General features: G+C 44.4%; 1 protein-coding gene across 2 annotated transcripts; it reads right to left on the reverse strand.

The window, feature by feature from the left end:
- Positions 1-4935: 4935 nt before the first annotated feature.
- On the reverse strand, positions 4936-18036 carry QTRT2 (queuine tRNA-ribosyltransferase accessory subunit 2). Of its 2 annotated transcripts, XM_036394765.2 has the most exons (8): positions 17769-18036; positions 16744-16799; positions 15422-15498; positions 12512-12721; positions 11402-11601; positions 8730-8881; positions 7236-7353; positions 4936-6230 (listed from the first exon to the last, which is right to left on the reverse strand). In XM_036394765.2, the coding sequence occupies exons 1-8, from the start codon at positions 17963-17965 to the stop codon at positions 5990-5992; spliced, it is 1251 nt and encodes a 416-aa protein (XP_036250658.1). In that variant the 5' UTR covers positions 17966-18036; the 3' UTR covers positions 4936-5989. The 2 variants fall into 2 exon arrangements, with proteins under 2 accessions (XP_036250658.1, XP_036250666.1); XM_036394773.2 differs by lacking the exons at positions 15422-15498; positions 16744-16799; positions 17769-18036 and adding an exon at positions 15499-16717.
- Between the last annotated feature and the right edge of the window lie 327 nt (positions 18037-18363).

The following is an 18363-nucleotide window of genomic DNA, read 5'->3' on the forward strand; positions in this document are numbered from 1 at the left end:
TCAGGAGCCCACCAACTCTGATGCCAACCACACCTTTCTTCAACAGGGATAGATTTTCTCTGAGGCCCAGGCCTGGTATTTTCCTGAGCTTCCTTTGTGATTCTGGGAGTTAATCTCTTCCTGCCAGACACTGGTCTCATCCCTGAATGCCTCTAGAAATGTGAGGCAAAGAAAACCCCTGGGGCCAAAGAAGAAAATGAAGATAATTAAAAATTAATTTCAGTATAATGATGTAAGCATCTCAGTGAGACAAGCATTAGGCTTGTTGTATCTTTGGTGATGTGGGGAAGACCTTACTGGCTTCCTGCCCTGGGGACTCCTGTCAGTTTTAATAAGTTTTACAGCACAGCTGTGAGCATGGCAAATTGAACAGCCCAAATAAAGACCACTTTTCACCGGACAGAAGCAAAAATGCATTTCTTTCTGCCATCCCATGTCAGGGCAGAAGGGCTGTGGTGCAGGTGGACTGCTCACCTTGCTCTGCCGTAGGTGAGAGGCAGCAGCCTCTGTGTCTCTGTGGGGGTCAGGTCAAGGGATGTGACCAGATGGTTGTTGCTACAGGACTCCCTTGAATATTTGAGATGGCACTGGCTGTGAGCAACAGGGCAGCCAGGTACTGGAGTTGAGTCCAGCACTAAGTACCTCTGTCAGCCTCAGTCCTGAAGGCTACCAGCATTGCTCTGTGGCCTTTTGCCTTTTTGCAGCCATTACTGACTTCCCTGAACCACAACAGAACACTTCTTCCTCCTCAAGATGTGCACAAAACAAGGGATGGAAAAAGGCACATGCCAGTGGCTTCTGCAACTTGATGTTGGCAGTGCTACCCACAGACACACTGCACAGCTCCCACTCCTTTTTTTTGCTTGCCTTGCCAAATCCTAATCATCCTGTTTGCCTATGTTCCTTCCTCCCAGACGCTCCATCTCCTGTTCCCTTTCTTGAAGAGGCTGCATCTCTTTAAAGGCTTCAGCTTCCTGCCAGTCTGTTCTCTCATCCCAGTTCAGCTTTGTCTGAGGAAAGCATCTGGCTTTCCTAAGGGCTGGTTTCTTCAGCTGTTATTTAGCACAAAGTACCACTGAAATTGACATTACTTTATCGATGGTTCCATTCTGGCCCAGGAAGGGCAGTATAAAAAAGCTCAAGACAGATTCGTAGACTCTGCTGACTTCCTGCATGATGCTGGCTGCATCAATACCTCCCCTGATTGCCTCATCAAAAGGCAAACCAGATGTTCTCCTGTGGAAGGAGGGAGCTGTGAAGACAAAGCATTGCTACAAAGCCACCTTCGTGTCATGCATTGCAACACATCCACCAGCTCAGAAAGCCAGCCAGCTCAAGAGCACAAGGTGTCACACATAGAGCACAGCAATGGGTCCAGGAACTCTGGCCAAAGGACCTTGGAACCCTCCTTTCTTTGTGAAAGTTTGTGCTGGGCCATTGCATATAAGTGCCATAGTTTTAGGTCTTTTCTTGATCAGCACCCTGCAAATCAATCAACTCTGCAGGTATGGGCAGTAAGATACACCTTGTCCTGCAGAGCCTCTGGCATGAACCACTGCCATTGCTTCTCCCAGTGCATTGACCACTCCCTTGAGCCAGAAAATGCTTTACACAGTAGCAGAAGCATAGGGAAGACAGAAGGCTGGTTAATCCCGAGCTGTCTGGCAGATGCAAATGCCTTTATTTATAATTCCTTTACCTTTGGTCCTCACTTAACAGATTACTAGATTTTCATGCTCTAGAAGCTTGAAATAATCCTGGTTAACCACATAACCCCTTCTCATCCAAAACTGCTTCCCAAAGAGCTCTGCAAGATGTTCAGACACACAAATAGCTGAGAACAGAGCAGGCTTTCTCCAAAGATTTTGCAATGATGGGCAGTAAAAGCAAGGCCAGGAGCTGAAGGAGCTGTGTCAGCATGACAGAGCATCCCACTGTGTTGCTCCTTCACATGACCAATGTAATTGAAACATACAGACAACAGATGTAGACTTAACCAGGCAGTTCATCATCACCTCATTGTGAGGCAGGAAAGGTGTTGCTTTTCCAAGTCAATGTGTTCCCAGGGAGGAGATTGTGCACTGTGACAGACACTGTTCACATTGGCAACATCAACAGGGAAGCAAGGACATTTTAGTGCACCATTTTTGTCCCAGCACCAACTTTTACCAGTCTAGATCCAACTTCTTGAAGGGATTTAAATTCATTCTCTTTTTGTTTGAAAAGTCCTGTCATGCCTACAGAATGTGCGTAAGAAAGGATGGTAACGTGCTTGAACATCTTTAATAGTCCAAAGGAGTGCTGCATTACCAGAAAGAGATTAGGTCCCTAGCGAATTATGTAGATCACTCCAGAGTACTACAAATAAAACCATTAAACTGGCCTGCACCATCATCTGTTTCATGCATGCCTTCCACATCACAGAGGAAACAGCTCTGAAATTACTGAGAGAACGGTTTAAACATTTTATTGGAGCCCTTTGTCTCTTTGTCTGCCCCCTCAGGTTGTGAATCAAAAACCAACAGGGTATGGGATTAAGAAAAAATAAAGCTACTCAATGCTTAAAAGCACCTCTGAAACACACCTGGATCAAAATTTTCTATGCATAAAAATTCCATGATCTGAAAACCCGCTGGACCTTATAGATGTAGAAATAAATTGAACACCCTGCTGGAACATTTCCAGTCTTGGTCAGCTCCTGTGATCCTGCAGAGCCACAGAGGAGCAGACTTAGAAACTGTCAGAGAAGGCTGGATATACACTGTGTGTGTGTCTTGGACACTGTCCTAGTGATTTACAGGATGGGGTCGATAAACAGTGGGGGGGGGGAATTAGAACCCTGAAGGAAAGAAGACTGTTTTGTAATAAGACAATTTGATTTTTTTTCCTTAATACGCTTCAAAGCATACCTTTGAAACTGCTAAAGAGTCTGCAACATTAAAATAGCTCTGGAAGAAGGAAGTTACTGAGCAGAATATGGATGAAGTGGTCAGAAAGACACAGGCCTTAACACGAGGCCCTGACAGTTATTCTCATCAGCATGAAAGGTTTTTCTTTATTTAGGGGAAGATTACACTAAAGGTTGCTAAGGAAAAGATAGTCAATGGTCTAATGTTTTTATAACACACCATCTCTTTTGTATTCTGCTCTGCTCTTTTATACTCTGCCCTTTGGGGATGGATGGCAGTCAAAGATGTTTTTGCAGTCTTCTGTGCTTAGTGAAGTTAATTTAGCACAGACATTTTTCCACTCGTTATTAATTTCAATTTTCACTTCTCCATGGAAAGTTTAGCTTTCTTCATGCAGTTTTCATCCACATATTAGGGCAAGAATTCTGTTTTTGAAAGAAATTAAGATCTCTGCCTGGAAATAGATTTAAAAACTTTCTAAGTTAGCATGAAAAATGTTGCTGATTTTTTACGGTGTGAACTAAGAGGACTGATATGTTGAGAAGTTGTATAAATACAACACATTAAGAAGGTTTCAGGGTTAGTGACGTTTGTGTTTGTTAGATACTGAATGATGTAGCTGGTCAAATTCTGCCCAGTATGAAATGGTTTACTTTGTGCAGCCGTGGTACACAGGTGCACACATATAAAAGCTAACCAGAGAACTGTAACAGGAAAGCCTAATGGGTAGGACTGGGAAAAAAACATAACACAGCAGTATGGAAGGACTGGAAAGCCAGAAGAAGAGAAGGGTTATTGAGAGTAGCCTGTTACTGGCACTTAGCTTAGCAGGCCACTAAGATCCCAGTACAGCTATGTTTATCCCCTGAGGACATCCAGGCTGGGAGATAAAAGAAAAATTATTAAACCCAAATGATTCACAGAAGTGGGGCAGGACGGAGAGACTGAGTGATCACAAGTAGCCCCCAAAAGGTATAAACAGCAATTCCAAAACTAGCAGTAAGGTTACCAACCTAATAAGTATGCAGGAAATGTGGAGGACACAACCACCTGCACCCCTTGTCCTGTGTGTCATCACAGAGCATCCATGACTGACCTGTTGGACATAACCATCCTGGTGCCTGAGGGCTGGGCTGACTCAGGCATTTCAGTGATTCAATATGTGGATACAGGAGTGTCAGTGAACGAGAAGTTTCAAAACCTGTCTCCTGCCAAAAGATTCTCCACAGGCACTTCCAACGTTGTAGAAACAGGCGCTGCAGAAACGAGCATTGCAAGGTCCCATGCACTACGACTGCATTCCTCTTGAAAGAAACATAAACCATTTTTATTTCATTAGAATTCTTGTCCTTTAAGATAGGCAGACCTTCTACCTCACACTGTATACCCAGGACACCATCTCCAAGTTTCCCAGTGCTGTATCAATTTTAACAACCACAAAGTACTACTTGGAGTGAGGATGGTAATTCTGTATTTTATGTCGTTTCTGTGGCTGAATCATTCTCTGTAATCTGTCTGAAGACAACAGGAGAGCAGTATTTGCACCATTTCTTTAGGATCCTGTGGAACAGAAGCGTAGTTACTGCAACAGAGTGTAAAGCTGGAATGGTATAAAGGACTATGACAACCCTGTGTAGTTGCCCAAAGGGACAGGGAAACTAAAAACCCCTTATACTCTATGGTAAAGTCATTCTGATGGGAGGTATTATAATCTTAAAGTATGGCAGAAATTGTGAAGAGCAAACTACAGATTAATCCTTAATGGCTTTAAGGCCATGAAGTGTAGTATTTTTTTAAGCTTAATTAAGGCAGTAGAGTCCTTATGGGGAGAAGGACAGGCAGCTCTCTTCAACACTTCCAAGTCTATTATGACATTCTTTTGAAGCAAATTACTTGGAAACCTGCTCCATGACAGGATACTCCAAGATAATGTCCTCCATCAGGCTGCTAGGTCAAGTTTTCAGGAGATACCTTCTTGAGTTCAAACTCTCTGGTACACCACCTCTGTCACACATTGAGGAGCCAGTGAAACAAATAATAAATGTATTTTATTGATGCTTTGAAATAGAAAACTATTAAATCCATGATTCCACAGTGAGGGACAGTAAAAAACCGCAACTGAGTAAGAGGAACGTAACATAACTAAGTCATACTCTAAAACAAGGACCCACCAGAATGTTTTCTAAAAGTCCCTTCCCTATGACGCTACCCTTCCACAGCTCCATCTCAGAGCAACATTTGTGTAGCCTGCTCTGTGACCAGTGCTAGGGTGGCTGGAAAGAATGATACAGTCATTGTCACCCATGTGCTAACACAGGAGTGAAATCTGAAAAAAGTGCACAGAGTTTAAAAAAAAAAAAACCTACAGCAGGACATGGATTAAACACTTTCTTTTCTCTCTGGCTCTAATGTTACTGAATGGGACTCCAGAGGCAGGGGTGTTCAAGGCCAGGCCGAGGTGGCAGACTTCTTCCAGGCCCAGAGAACATTCTGCACTGCGGGTGGCCTGAGAGAGGAATACACACAGTCCCTTGTGCCACTGGACACAGCAGCACTTCCAGTCAGTTCTTTCCAAGGACACATATGCTGGCAATGGTTACAAGGACAGTATTTGAAGACTGAGGTGGGATTTCTTACTAAGGGGATACATGATGAGAGACTAGGATAATTACCATGGAGTATGGAATGAGAGTCCCAAGCAGCTGCTGAGTCTCCATGCAGCTGGATTAATTTTAAGTATATGCCCTGCTTTATCCTCAATCACAATTTCAATTACTCTGTCCTTGCACATGGGAAACCAACGTCAGTATCTGAAAACAAACCCATCCACACTGGTCTTACTGGTGAATTGTCCAGGCCCTTCCAGCCACCAAGAATGCACCAAGCCAATTAACCAAAAGAGGTGTTTGAACAAGATCATCCTTCCCCACCAGGAAGTGAGATCTCCTTCAAACGTCTCCTTCAGGTCCCTCCAGGAAGGAAAAAAGGCATTTTAAAGGCATTTTACTACTGCCAGGTCCAGGTGATACAGTCCCACTGGATGAGGATGCAGTTTGTAGGCTCCTCTGTCCTCTCTGAGCTCACTGTCTCTGCAGGGCCTGCCTGAAGACAAGCTCCTTGAGCTGGTCCAGCTTACTGTCCCTCAAGGCATCCCGAACGGCACTGAAGAAGCCAAAGTAGTGCTGGAAGTTGTGCATCATGAGCAGGACACCGGCCAGCAGCTCGTTGGTCACCAGGAGGTGATGGACGTAGGCACGGGTGTGCCTCTGACAGCAGTAACAGCTGCATCCTTCCAGCAAAGGACCAAAATCATCGTGGTACCTAAGGAAGAAGCAATGGTGGGTAACATCAGAGCTAAGAAGAGCCATCCAAGCAATAAAGAGTTTCCCTGTATCCACCTGGCCTTTTGAAGGTGGCCTGAGGTCCTTAATCCAGATTTGCTGACAACTCAGACCAGCACCACTGGCACAAAGGACATCAGATATCAGAGGTGGTTTGGGTTGGAAGGGACCTTAAAGATCATGTAACTCCCACACCTTTCCATGGTGGGGGCCATGGCTGCTGAAAGCCCAGGCCTCCTCATGCCAGAACTCAGAATAACTCTGACTACATCACAGCTAACAGCAGAGAGGCCCCATCTGTGCCTTCCCTAGCAGAAAAGCTGCAGTGCAAGACAGCTATTACACACTTTATGAAGGGGAAAGCCACCAAAACCACAGATTTACTAATCTCACTATTCACAGAACAGTATTCCACTCCACTCTAAGATGCACCATTTCACAGGGAGAGCAAAGCAACACCACTGTCTACTCAGATAGCCTGGAAGTAGCTGTGACAAAGAGAAGGAAGGACAAGTGGTAACAATGGCCCAAGTTTTTGTGAAGTATCCAGAAATGGCAGAACTGCTCTGCAGCTGCCCAAACTGAGTCAGAGAGTAGAGGGTCTCCATAGTTCAAATAAAATCTGGTATCTCAAGACAACCCAAGTTAGATGTGGAAGAACAAAGTGATTCCCAGATCACCTTTGTGAACCTATGATCTTTCAGCTGAAACATAATTATGACCACATTTGCTGAATAAATGATCAGAAAACCCCTGGCTCTAGGTCAGCAAAAGACAGAGCTTTCAGAGCTAGGCTGTTGCCTGATAACAAGCCAGAATGTTTGTCCAACACTATCTGCTCAGTGTCCAGAATTACTCTCTTCAACAGCATCATGTTTTATGAAGTCTCTCATCCAGCTGCTGACCAGTTGCAAAAAAATACAGAGGACAGAAGAATCATATTTAGTCACACAGCTGCAGGTATCCTCCTCACAAACTCACATACTTTTTATCCTTCAGAGATATCTCAAATGGTGTCATTTCTGGGTCGGCTTTGGATACTTCCTCCTGGTCTTCTTGAGCACCATTCTTCTCCAGGTCCTGGATCCCATTTTGTGTTAAAACTGATTAAATTTAAAAAACAACAGCCTTAGATCAGAAATCAAGAGCAGAGCAAGGGTAGCAACCTTACAGAAGATACTTCTGCTGCTTTCTTGCCAGCTGAAAACTCCTGCCACAAGTTTCCACCTCTTTTTTCTAGAAAGCAGGTATTTTACTTTAATTGCTGTATGTTAGTTAACACAAATACACTTTTAGATGATCAAAACAGCAAGAGACAAGTGAAAACTAATCAACTAGAACAAATCAAAAGTTAGAGCTGAAACAACAGTATAACTTTTTGCTGCTCTACTGAGCTGAATTCTTTATTCTGAATTCTTTATAAAATGTCAAAAGTATTTTGTCTGAACTGCATGCTGAACAGAATGCTATCAAAAGAGGCTGGTAGAACTAATTCAGAAGAGGTGGGTCAACATGTGCCTTTTCAGCACCATTTTCACCTTTATTTTTCAGCATCTATCTGAAAAATAAAGCATTATCCCATGATTTTATAGGTTTGCATTTTTGAGTTTGTTCTAAAGGAGAAGGAGATGTATCTTGAAATACCAATATTACTGATGCATAATCCATGCCTACAGTGTTTAAAACAGACACAGGACAAAACCACTGCCATTACCCAGAGCCTCATAATTTAAGAATGAAGTAAGACAAGATAAAGAACAACAAACAAAGAAAAGGGTTAAAAAAAAAGCAGCCAGCATGAAGAAATAAGGTGTTCTGTTCTATTCAGCTGGCTCTGAATTATCCAGGCATGAAAAGCCACTAGGTTCTACCCAAGAGAAAAAATGTGAAATGTTTCCCCATATTAAAAACATTTAATAGTCCAAAACAAAACGGCTGCTTGAAACACATTTGATAGGGGCTTTAATGGGTGATACACATTCCCATCTCACAGTATAATGAACAGAGCATTTTGGTTTTGATATAAACCTATGAATGCAAAGACAGAGAGGAAAACTGCCCAAATAAATGGGAAACTTCAGACAGCTAGAAAAAGAACTTCAAAAATATATTACTACAACAGACACATAATAATTTAATCCTAGAGATCGCTTAATAGGTCCAGCCTTCACTGCTAACAGTAACAGAAAATTTGCCAACGGTGTCAAACTAAAACCCCTCTATTCAGGAGGTGTTTAAGAAATATTTAATCATCATATTTTGGCTAATGAGACATTCAGAATCTTCAAGTTTTACTCAACAGATATCACAACAAAGCAGCCTGCCTTCAAAAGCAATGTGGTGGTGGAATCCCAGGTTTTCAAGTGGTCACTGCACTTATTTCAAGAACAAAGCCCTCAAATACAGATTGCTCCCAAGTATGAATTATGCTTACCACAATACAAAATGCAAAAACTATAACAACCATCAAGAAGCCTACCTGTTGCTTCAGGATCTGGATGGCAGTCGTAACTGAAAACCAAGGCACAGCCTCGCTCTGTCACTTGGAAGGGAAAGAAGCTCTCAAAAATGTCCACTCCCCTTTCAATGCACTCAAGCACCTCATCTGGTTTGCCTACACCATGAATGATTCTGTAGAAGACACGCAGGAAGAAAAATCTACAATATTCTGAGTAGAAGCAAGCAGGTACCTGAAGGAAAAGACCTCCACGTCATGTGCAGCACATGTAGCTTATCTCTGCAACTGCTAACAGTCATCACTCAGAATTCCATGTGCTTCTGCTTCCCCACCTCTCACATACCCAGTACATAACAGGCTTTTCATTATTTGCCCTTTGGAAGACAGGCAAAAATCCCTCATTTACTGTGGAAAAATCCCATTCTGTTCATTGTGTTTGAAGTGATTTGTATGTGATTTTTTTCACATACACATAAATACCATTAGATTCATAACATCTGTGCCATAGAACAGATATTTTCCTTAATCATGTTTGTGACCCAATGAGCTACCAATTCCCAGACACATGGACCCTTTTGCTTGTTAGCTGCTTAAAAAGAGTCTCAACAGAGACACAGCAGTAGATGGCTGGTCAAAGATACATGTCCTTCAAGTGACAGACACATCCTATAGCACTTGGAAAACTGCCTGGGAGAGAACATACTAATGAAAAACATTGTTAGAAAGAGAAAACATCCTTGCTTTAGTCTTCCCTTCTCTTTACACTCTAACTGCTCAAATGATTTACCCAAGAACGTGGGCTGTAACATCTCCTGAGACATGGCATTAAGAGCCAGGCTCTTCCTGGATTGCCATCAGTGGTAATAGAGATCCTGCTGGCAGCCAAATTTAGTTGGGCAGCTTCACCGAGGGTGGGTGAAGTGTAAGAGAGTAGAGCAGTGTCTGCTCTCCTGCAGGTGCATAGGCTGAAAGCAGTAGAAGTTAATGTAGGGCAATGAGCTAAACAGATAATTAGGAAAATACACAGGGGCTGATAAATGAAGTCACAAGGTGCCATTTTTAGTCACTTTTCTAAGTACTCCAATTAAATTGATGAGCACAGAATAAGGAGAGGAGAAGTTTACAGCATGAGTGTTTTATGTTTCAGGTTCCCATGACAGGGAGAAAATGAAATGCAAAAGTCAAAACAGTAGCTCTGCATATATGATCAAAGCCTTGCTGAAACTCATCTCTGCACAAACATTTGTTCTTGCAAGGGTTCCTATGCTATTGGAAAGGAAAACAAATTTTATCAAGTGACTTCAGCCCCTTTAGGTACATGAAAGGATTTTTTATCAAGAGTACACTCATAAGATCATTTTACAATCACACAAAAAGCAGCCACTTCTTGAGTGAAGCACAAAAACTGCTTGTCTTCAAGAGAATTTCATGCTGGGGTAGAACAGAGATGAAGAACAACCTCTCCAGCCAGAATGGCAAGGGTGATTCAGGAGCAATGACTGCCTGAAATTCACGTGAGGTGCTTCCAAGACCCCCTGGGGCTAACCAGCTCTCTTGCTATCAAGAGGTCACAAACACTTGTCTTAACAAGACAAGCAAACTATCTGATAGATGAAGCAGATGCACGGGGAGACACTGAGGTTAGCTGAGCAGATTGGACTCTAATGCTCCCAGGGGATCTTTTAAGTAGCTCAACCAGACAGAATAGCAACAACACAGCAATTGTCAGGAAAATTCAAACCCCAGGCACCCCTTGAGCAAGAACAAGCTACAGCACCAGACACAGTGCTCTTGCATTTAATTTCCTTTTAAACACCATTAGGTCAGAGCAATGCTCTGCAAGCAGAGGGAAGCAGGAACACAATGGGGCCTCAGTCATTCTCTTCAGGAAATGATGAAAAAAGCAACCATATTATTTCTGTATCAGTTGCTCTGGTAAGAACAATCCAGCAAGCTCAAACCAATAAAGAAGCTCCTACACTTCTGAACCACTAGCAAATATTAGCACACATTTTCAAGAAGTCTTTAGTTACTCTAAGTCAGTTATAAGGATTAAGAAAGCTGCCGCTCCTGTCCAGTCCTTGGCATGGGTCTGATGGGCACAGCTAACAACTCAGATATGCAATAAACCCCACACTGTCCAAGAAGAGAATACCACTGTTCTGGGCCAGCCTGTACCACCCTGGGTAGTACACAGGCTCAGTGCCTCAGGTACTAGGACAGAGCTGGCTACCAAGATCGTGCAGCAAGCACTGGCTGGTTCTGCCAGCTCCCCTCTCTGCCATCTGCGAGTTCAGGCCAGAGAGAACTGGAAAAATGACACTTTTACTGAGAAGAAGTCCCTGCAAAATACCTTGATAATAATGTTTTTGTTTGAGATGAACTTCAAGTAAACCATTGCCTCCAAATGCAAGTAACCCTGATATATCCTACCTGTAACTCTTCCTAAAAACGTTTCCTCAAACCCACAGTATGAGCAAAGCCTGGTGCCAGTTGCAGCTAAAACCTGAAACAAGTGTTGAAGACTGCAGCTTGACAATTTATTATTTATGCAGGTAAAATTTATGCAGCCTGGCAGACATAGAGCTGTGCAATACAGTGATTATTTCCCACAGAGAAACTGCACAGCAGCCTGTAGATGCTCCTCATAATAGAACAGATGGATTTCTTGGGATGTTGCCCACACAACTTACCTTGGTTTATCCTCTGGCAGCTCTGCTGTGACAGAAGCTATCAGTTTCAACTTGGTCTCCTTGGCCATGGCACTTCCCTGGAAGCCATCTAGCAGAAAGCCACCCACAGGCCGCTTGGCAGTCTCCCTGGCTGATCTGAGCCTCTCTTCCAAGATATCTCCACCTTCAATTGCCCCAAACATTACACTTCCTTGTAGTTCCTGTCCCAGGAGAAAGCTACAAGTGTTAGAGCATGCTCTGCCAAAGACATGAAAGGCATCTCACAGCCCAGACTTCAGATGCCTGCTACTTAAGCCCCACATTCCCAGGAACTTGCCAGCGCCATGCGGTTTCATCTCACGCAAGACTATTTCCCACACAAAACCGTGAAGTCCATGTGGCAGAAATGAGACTAGTAGAGACAAGGTTCTGCTCCTTGCCTTGACACTAACTCACTGAGAATTCTGATGCCACTCTTCCCACCTCCCTACGGAAGGCAATAACCACGCATGGCTTTTTATGGATAGGGGTCTCAGCAATGGATGTATAAGTGCAAAATACAAAGCAGGTGCCATTATGCTGGTTCTCACAGACACCAGATGTCACAGGGAATTCCCTTTCAGGAGACTCAAACACTAACTCCTGTCACCTGTTTTCTCTTGTAGTGCAGACTCAGATAGTATGTCTCCTTTCACTAAGAGGAAGGAAAGTTTCAAAGCTGCTGGAAGAAATAAAGACTAGCACTTACTAATTCTCCCTCACTTGTAACCAAGGGGACTTCAGAGCAAAAAGATGGGTTTTCTTAATCTGAACAAGAAGATCCCACTTTGCCAATGCATCTAATAATAAGGTAAGTGAAAGAAATGCATCACAACCCAAAAACAGAAAGAAAAATCTTAAAATGTAGTTCTCCTCAACAAGGGGTGATCCTGGTGCAGAAGACAATTTACTAAAGGAAGGAAGGAAAACTCACTGTGCTACTGGTTATATCCACTCTGGACTGTAAACTGGGCATTCTCAGATTTACAAGTGACTTAACTTCCTACTACAATTTCCTGGGGCTGGTCCAGGATGCAGCATGGACCAAGAAGCACTTGCAGTGAGATTGCCTCAGTATCTTGGGGAGCTTACTGGTGATTTTTCTTGCAGCTGAAGGCATAGATCCAAGAAGGAAAGTGACCTATCCACAGACTTCTTGGCTCTTTTTCTTCCAGCTTCCCCAGAAATGGTGTCTCCATCAGAGATGCACTGGAACCAGTCTGGCTGGATGGCCCGCTGGATGTCCATGAACTTGGAAGCTGTCATCTCCATGCGCCCTGAGCTGCCCCACAGGGAGACCGTCTGTACAGGAAGAACAGGGATCAACAGCAGTTGCAAATGACAGCAGATCTTAAGGGTGAGAGGAGAGAAGGAATTGGTCTGGTGAAACACCAGCTACTGGAATGATAGCTCATTAGATAAGTTCCCCTGGAGCATGGCTCAGATAATCAGCTGCCCTTGGCACAATGAATGAAAGGAGATAAATGACTGAACTGAAATTTCTACGATACTCTTTGGTGAAAACATCCCACTCAACACTGACTTCTCCATATTTAAAAATCCAAGATAGAGCAGCTGGCCTCTCGTCACACAAATTAGTGGCAGAATTGGGAAAAAAAAAAGCTTGAATTACCACCAAACTTGTTGTCAAGTAAGCAAAAGCTTATAAAAAGCAGCAAAGGCTGCAATGGCAAATACAACTTGCTAGTTTTCTGTACAAAATGCAAACCCAAGAAATTACTTCCTCTTTCTGAGCACTTAACTCACACAACACATGTGAATGTGTATAATGTCAATGTGAACACAGGTGAATGTATGCATTTATATAAACCATGGCAGTCTGGGAAGAATACAAAAGCTTGTTAAACACTCAGTCTTAGAACCCCATGTTATTTTAGGTCCCAAATCCAGCAAATCTAGAAGGCACTGAAATACCCACACCAAGTCAATGTAAGAAATGACTCATTAGGATTTCACATACGATCTTCCCTGTCTCTTCACATGCTTCCCATCGTGCCAGCACACATGGGACCACATCTTCCATCGCTACTCCGTGATACCTTCAAAAGAATTTACAGCAAGACAAAAGCATGTGGACAGGGAGGTTATCTTACCTGAACACCTAGCATATGTCACTATAATATTCAATTTACTAAACATTCAGATTTGTAAAATGTTCACATTTTAGCCTATTTTGGAGAATCTGTAATAATCTGTGAGTGCAGCTTGGCCATTGCTTTGGTTGTATTATTGTTAGGCTTGTGAAACTGCTGCTCCAAAACTTTAAAGAGGTATTATTAAAGTAAGTTAAGTCAAGGGCTTGAGCCCTTCAGAAGTCAGCTCTTTTCATCTGCAATTCTGTTCATGTCTTTTTAAATGAGAAGGGGTTTTCAGCCATCAGGAACAGCATATAGCTTGGAGTGTTATGGGCACTTTTTGGGGCCTGAGGGTATAAACACATTCTCCTAGCCTGCAAGACAGACAGATTAAGCAGTGCAGTTCTCATGTATACTAATTTGCAAATTGAATTTCATCAGCAGATGCAAAAAATATGAGCAGAAGCCCTTTTTTTTTTGGGCTGGTCCCCACAAAGACCCAAAAGGACTGCACCAGTATACCACATGCCTGTTGTCCATCCATCCATCCTGATTACTTCTGGCCTTATCAGCCAATTTCACCAAATTTGAATGAAACCAGAAGTCTCCAAAGCAATAAAATTTTTTGCAAATTTCCAACTAAAAAAAAAGAGCAACTCCAAAAGGAGTTCCAAAATTTGCATCTACAGAATAACTGAAACACAGCAGCTGTATGTTTTTCTGCAGCAGCATGATGTCAGACAGTACCTGCTGACTCTTACTACCAGAGCATCAAGGAACAGCTGGTGAAGGCAGGCAGAGGAAAGTCAGAGCTGTCTGAGCCAAAGGGCAGAGTGTAATCACATCTAGTTACCTTCATTCTGCTCTCGAGAGGAAAAAAGCTGCTTTAATAAATAAAATAGCCATGCAGCTTAGAGAGCTGAGCATTATCCTGTGATTATTTAAATCCAGCCAGTGCTAGACTTTCTAGCACAGAGCTTTCTGTCCCATGGCTTTCAAAAAGCTTTTATAAGTATTTGTCAGCACGGATCCAGCTGCAGGAGGCCTTACAACAAGGTGACAGATATCTTCACCAGCTTATTTAAAAAACCCAAAAAACCTCTGAATCAAACTCCCAACACCCAGGTTTAGATTGCTGCTTTCACCTCAAAGCTGCACAACAGTGGGACAAGCTTCAGGTAATTCCTTCCCTGCAGAGGGACAGGGCTCAGCCTGGATCCCAGCAGCAAGGAATATACACTGATAGCTGTCTGGCAGGAATTATCCTCCATCACTCAGTGACCTTCCACCACATGTGGCCATACCCAAACAGCCTATGGGACTGATGTATGTCAGTCCCATAGCAGGTGCCAGGAGCTCCAGCATGAAGTGTCAGGCAGCAGGCAGTGTGTGGACTTCACAGCAGCGTGTGTGCCTGTAGGGTGGAACAGGCAAATGTCTGCAACTATGCACTTCTAGATTGCTGAGCCACCCTCCTGCAAAAATTCTGATGTCCTTCCCCTTTGTGGGCCTGTAGCAGGCTGTACGTAAATAAACACACAGGGGTTCAGATTTACTGCTTATCAGTGGCATAAGCACAAGCTTGTACAGCAAACATGCCAAAACACAGGTATTTCCTTTTACTGCCATTTAAACCACAACACCATGGTAGTCCAGAGTTCTCCTTTCTACCTGAATTGCCATTTAAATGCTCAGGAACCATTCAGGGAACGTGCTGTCAATAAGAACAATGTACAGCTTCATTCAGTTGGAGGTATGAGCATGTAAATGACAATCGTCTTTGTGGAAAGATTCATTTTGCTAGTCTTATGGCTATCTGAGCACACCCACAAAGATGAAGGGAGAATTGGCAGATTTCTTTTGGGAACTTTAGGTGGATCCTTTCAACTCTTTACAGCTACTGCACCTTGTTAGTGTTGTAGCCAGAGGGGCAGGGAGTGACTGGGTCATGAAGGGAGCAGTAGATCACAGCATCTGGCATACCTGAAAACAGAGAGACAGATCCAGAGCAGAGTTTCATGAACCAAAGCAAAGACAAAGATGTGGCTTGCAGATCTGCAAAAGGGAACAGGGTATTGTCCCCCACACAAATACATACATTCTGACGAAGAAAATATTGTTCATCTATCTCAGCACCAAAGAAGACAGATTTCTTCCCCAGCTTTACTAACTGCCTGGAGAAGAGTGCAGCAGCAGCACAAACCACAAAACAACACTCTTTGGTTCTGCAGCCTGCATAGCTGCTTTGGGATTTATTTATGTTACTTCTTGATTAATACTCTACCTATTAAAGTTTTCCAGATCCAACAGCTGACTCACTTGGCCACTCAACTGATAACTGCTGGAGACACCTCACACTCAACACAATCCAAACTAGCAACAATCCCAAGCCTAGAACTTTTAAGGAAGGACAAAGTAGAGTCATAGAATGGTTTGGCTTGGAAGGGACCTGAGAGATCATGCCTCATGGGCAGGGACACCTTCCACTAGACCATGCTGCTCAAAGGCCTATCCAACCTGGCCTTGAACATTTCCAGGGATGAGACATTCACAACTTCTTTGAGCAACTTGAGTGGCTCACACCCTCACAAGAGTGAGAACAGGAGAGTGAGAACGTTTCAACTACACAAATGAGAAATTTATCATCCCTGCTGGACTGGAGGTTTCAAATGTCAGAGAGCTAGACAGTATGCCTCCACGACATAAAGCCTCCTCTTCAGAGATAGTCACTGAAACTGGTAAAGCTTCCAGGAAGTTCCAGACAAATACATTTTTTAATTTTTCTTGAAGAAGTAAATTGCTCCAAACAGGTATGGTTTATTGAAATTTGGGTGCAAACTTCCTTCGGAAAACCAACCCATAATTTTTTTTATACATAATGAAATGTATGTCCCAAAATTTTATGTGCTTTTTAAAAAAATAAAACAAACAAAACAAGCCTAGGCAACTCATTTTTTTTCTTGTAAAATATGCTGGATTCCATACACAAAGAACTGTCTGTAATTTATAGAAATTACAGACACATCATCACTCTGTTGCCTGATTGAAGGATTTCTGGCCATACTAGTGACAACATACAATTTCAAGTCTTCCCTAGTGCCACTTTGATTGAGAAAATCCCTAAATGTGCAAAGCCTACATCTTTCTGCCTACTATACTACCTGAACATGCTCTAGTGGGATCCACCTGCATTATCTCTCAGATATACAAGCAAATACTTGTACTTACCCATAAATTTTGCAGCTCCTTCCTTATATTCTTCTAGGACATCATGAATTTCTGCCCTGCAATCCAGATATAGGAACACATTAACTAAGCAGACAACTGTCTAGAGATTGGTGTTTTCATAACTAAGGGGTTTTTTCCCATACTTATGCATTGTCTGACACTGAGCTGGTATTTGCCATCCAGCTGTCAGGAAGTGAAGCAGGGACAGATGGAATGAAATGCCAGAGTCACAGAGCTCTAGAATCACAGCTCACAACCTGGGGCACTCATAATTCTGTGGCAAAAAAGTAAAGCTCTCACTTTCACCTTCACTGACCAGGGACCACTGACTTGAGGGAGAGCATGAAGCTATACTGTGACTTTTTGGGGACCATCACTAGTGTGTTCACATCATTCAATAGCTGCACAAGCTTTACCATGTTATCTTTCCTTTTGGTTGCAACTTAACTAGTTTTGAGAGTTACTTGCTGCTCCAGTTTTACATTAAATGTCTTCAGGTATGGGGTACCTACCACCTCTCTGGGCAACCTGGTCCAGTGTTTCACCATCCTCATTACAAGATATACCCTCTTATAGTTTAAACCCATTACTACTAATCCTACCACAAGAGGCTCTGTTAAAAATCTGTTCCCATCTGTCCTATAATCCCCCTTTAGGTATCAGAAGCCTGGTAAAAGGTCTCCCTGGACCCTTCTCTCCTCCAGGCTGAACACCCCCAAAGCTCTCTGCCTATTGTTACAGGAATGTGTGGTGCTCCAAAGGACCTGGTCCAACAGGCCCACATCCTTCTCATGGTGCGGGCTCCAGAGCTGGATGCAGCACTCTCAGTGGGGTGTCAGTAAAGCAGAGGGGCAGAATCACCCCCCCCGCCCTGCTGCCCACCTCAGAACGATGACTGTGAAGACACCACGATGGGTTTAGCCTAAAGACGCTAAAAATCACGCAGCCCTCCAGCTCCCTTCCCCTCACCTTTGCTACCCCGCCCCCGCACCTCCCTGGGATGGGCAAGCGGGCCCGGTACTCACAGGGCGGGCAGGGCGATGTGCGCCACGCTGGGCACGCCGCGCACCTCCCGCAGCGTGTCGTGGCTGAGGTGCGGCGCCGCGCCCGTCCGCGTGTACAGCAGGCAGCCGGGCAGCGCCAGCGCGCCGGCCCCGCCGCGGCCCAGCCCCGCCAGCGAGCCCAGCCGCCCGCCGCCCGCACCGAGCAGCTTCAGCCTCATCCTCGTCCCGTGGCGCCGGCGGAAGACGCGGGGCTAGGGGACGCGGGGAAAGCGGGGAACGCGGGGAAAGCGGACCGCCCCTTCCCGGCCCAGCCCTGGCCTAGCGTCATCAGCAGGCGCCGGCGGGCGGGCTCTGCTCTTCCGTTGCCGTGGCCGAGAGGGGCGGGCGGCGGGCGGCGGTGCCCGGCGCGGCCATGGCCCTCTCGGGGCAGCGCCTCCCGCAGGTAACGGGGCACGGCGGGGGGAGCGCGGCCCGCTCGCCTCAGCGGCGCCGGGGACGGGACGCTTCCCTGGGATCCTGCTTCCTTGGGATCACGGGCAGTCAGCACGGCAGGGTCAGGATCACGGATGAGGTTGCCCAGGCCCGTGCGGTGTGCCGGCGGGCGGGAAATCTGCAC

The sequence above is a fragment of the Molothrus ater genome, chromosome 2, assembly GCF_012460135.2.
Source record: "Molothrus ater isolate BHLD 08-10-18 breed brown headed cowbird chromosome 2, BPBGC_Mater_1.1, whole genome shotgun sequence".
In the NCBI taxonomy this organism is placed as follows: domain Eukaryota; kingdom Metazoa; phylum Chordata; class Aves; order Passeriformes; family Icteridae; genus Molothrus; species Molothrus ater.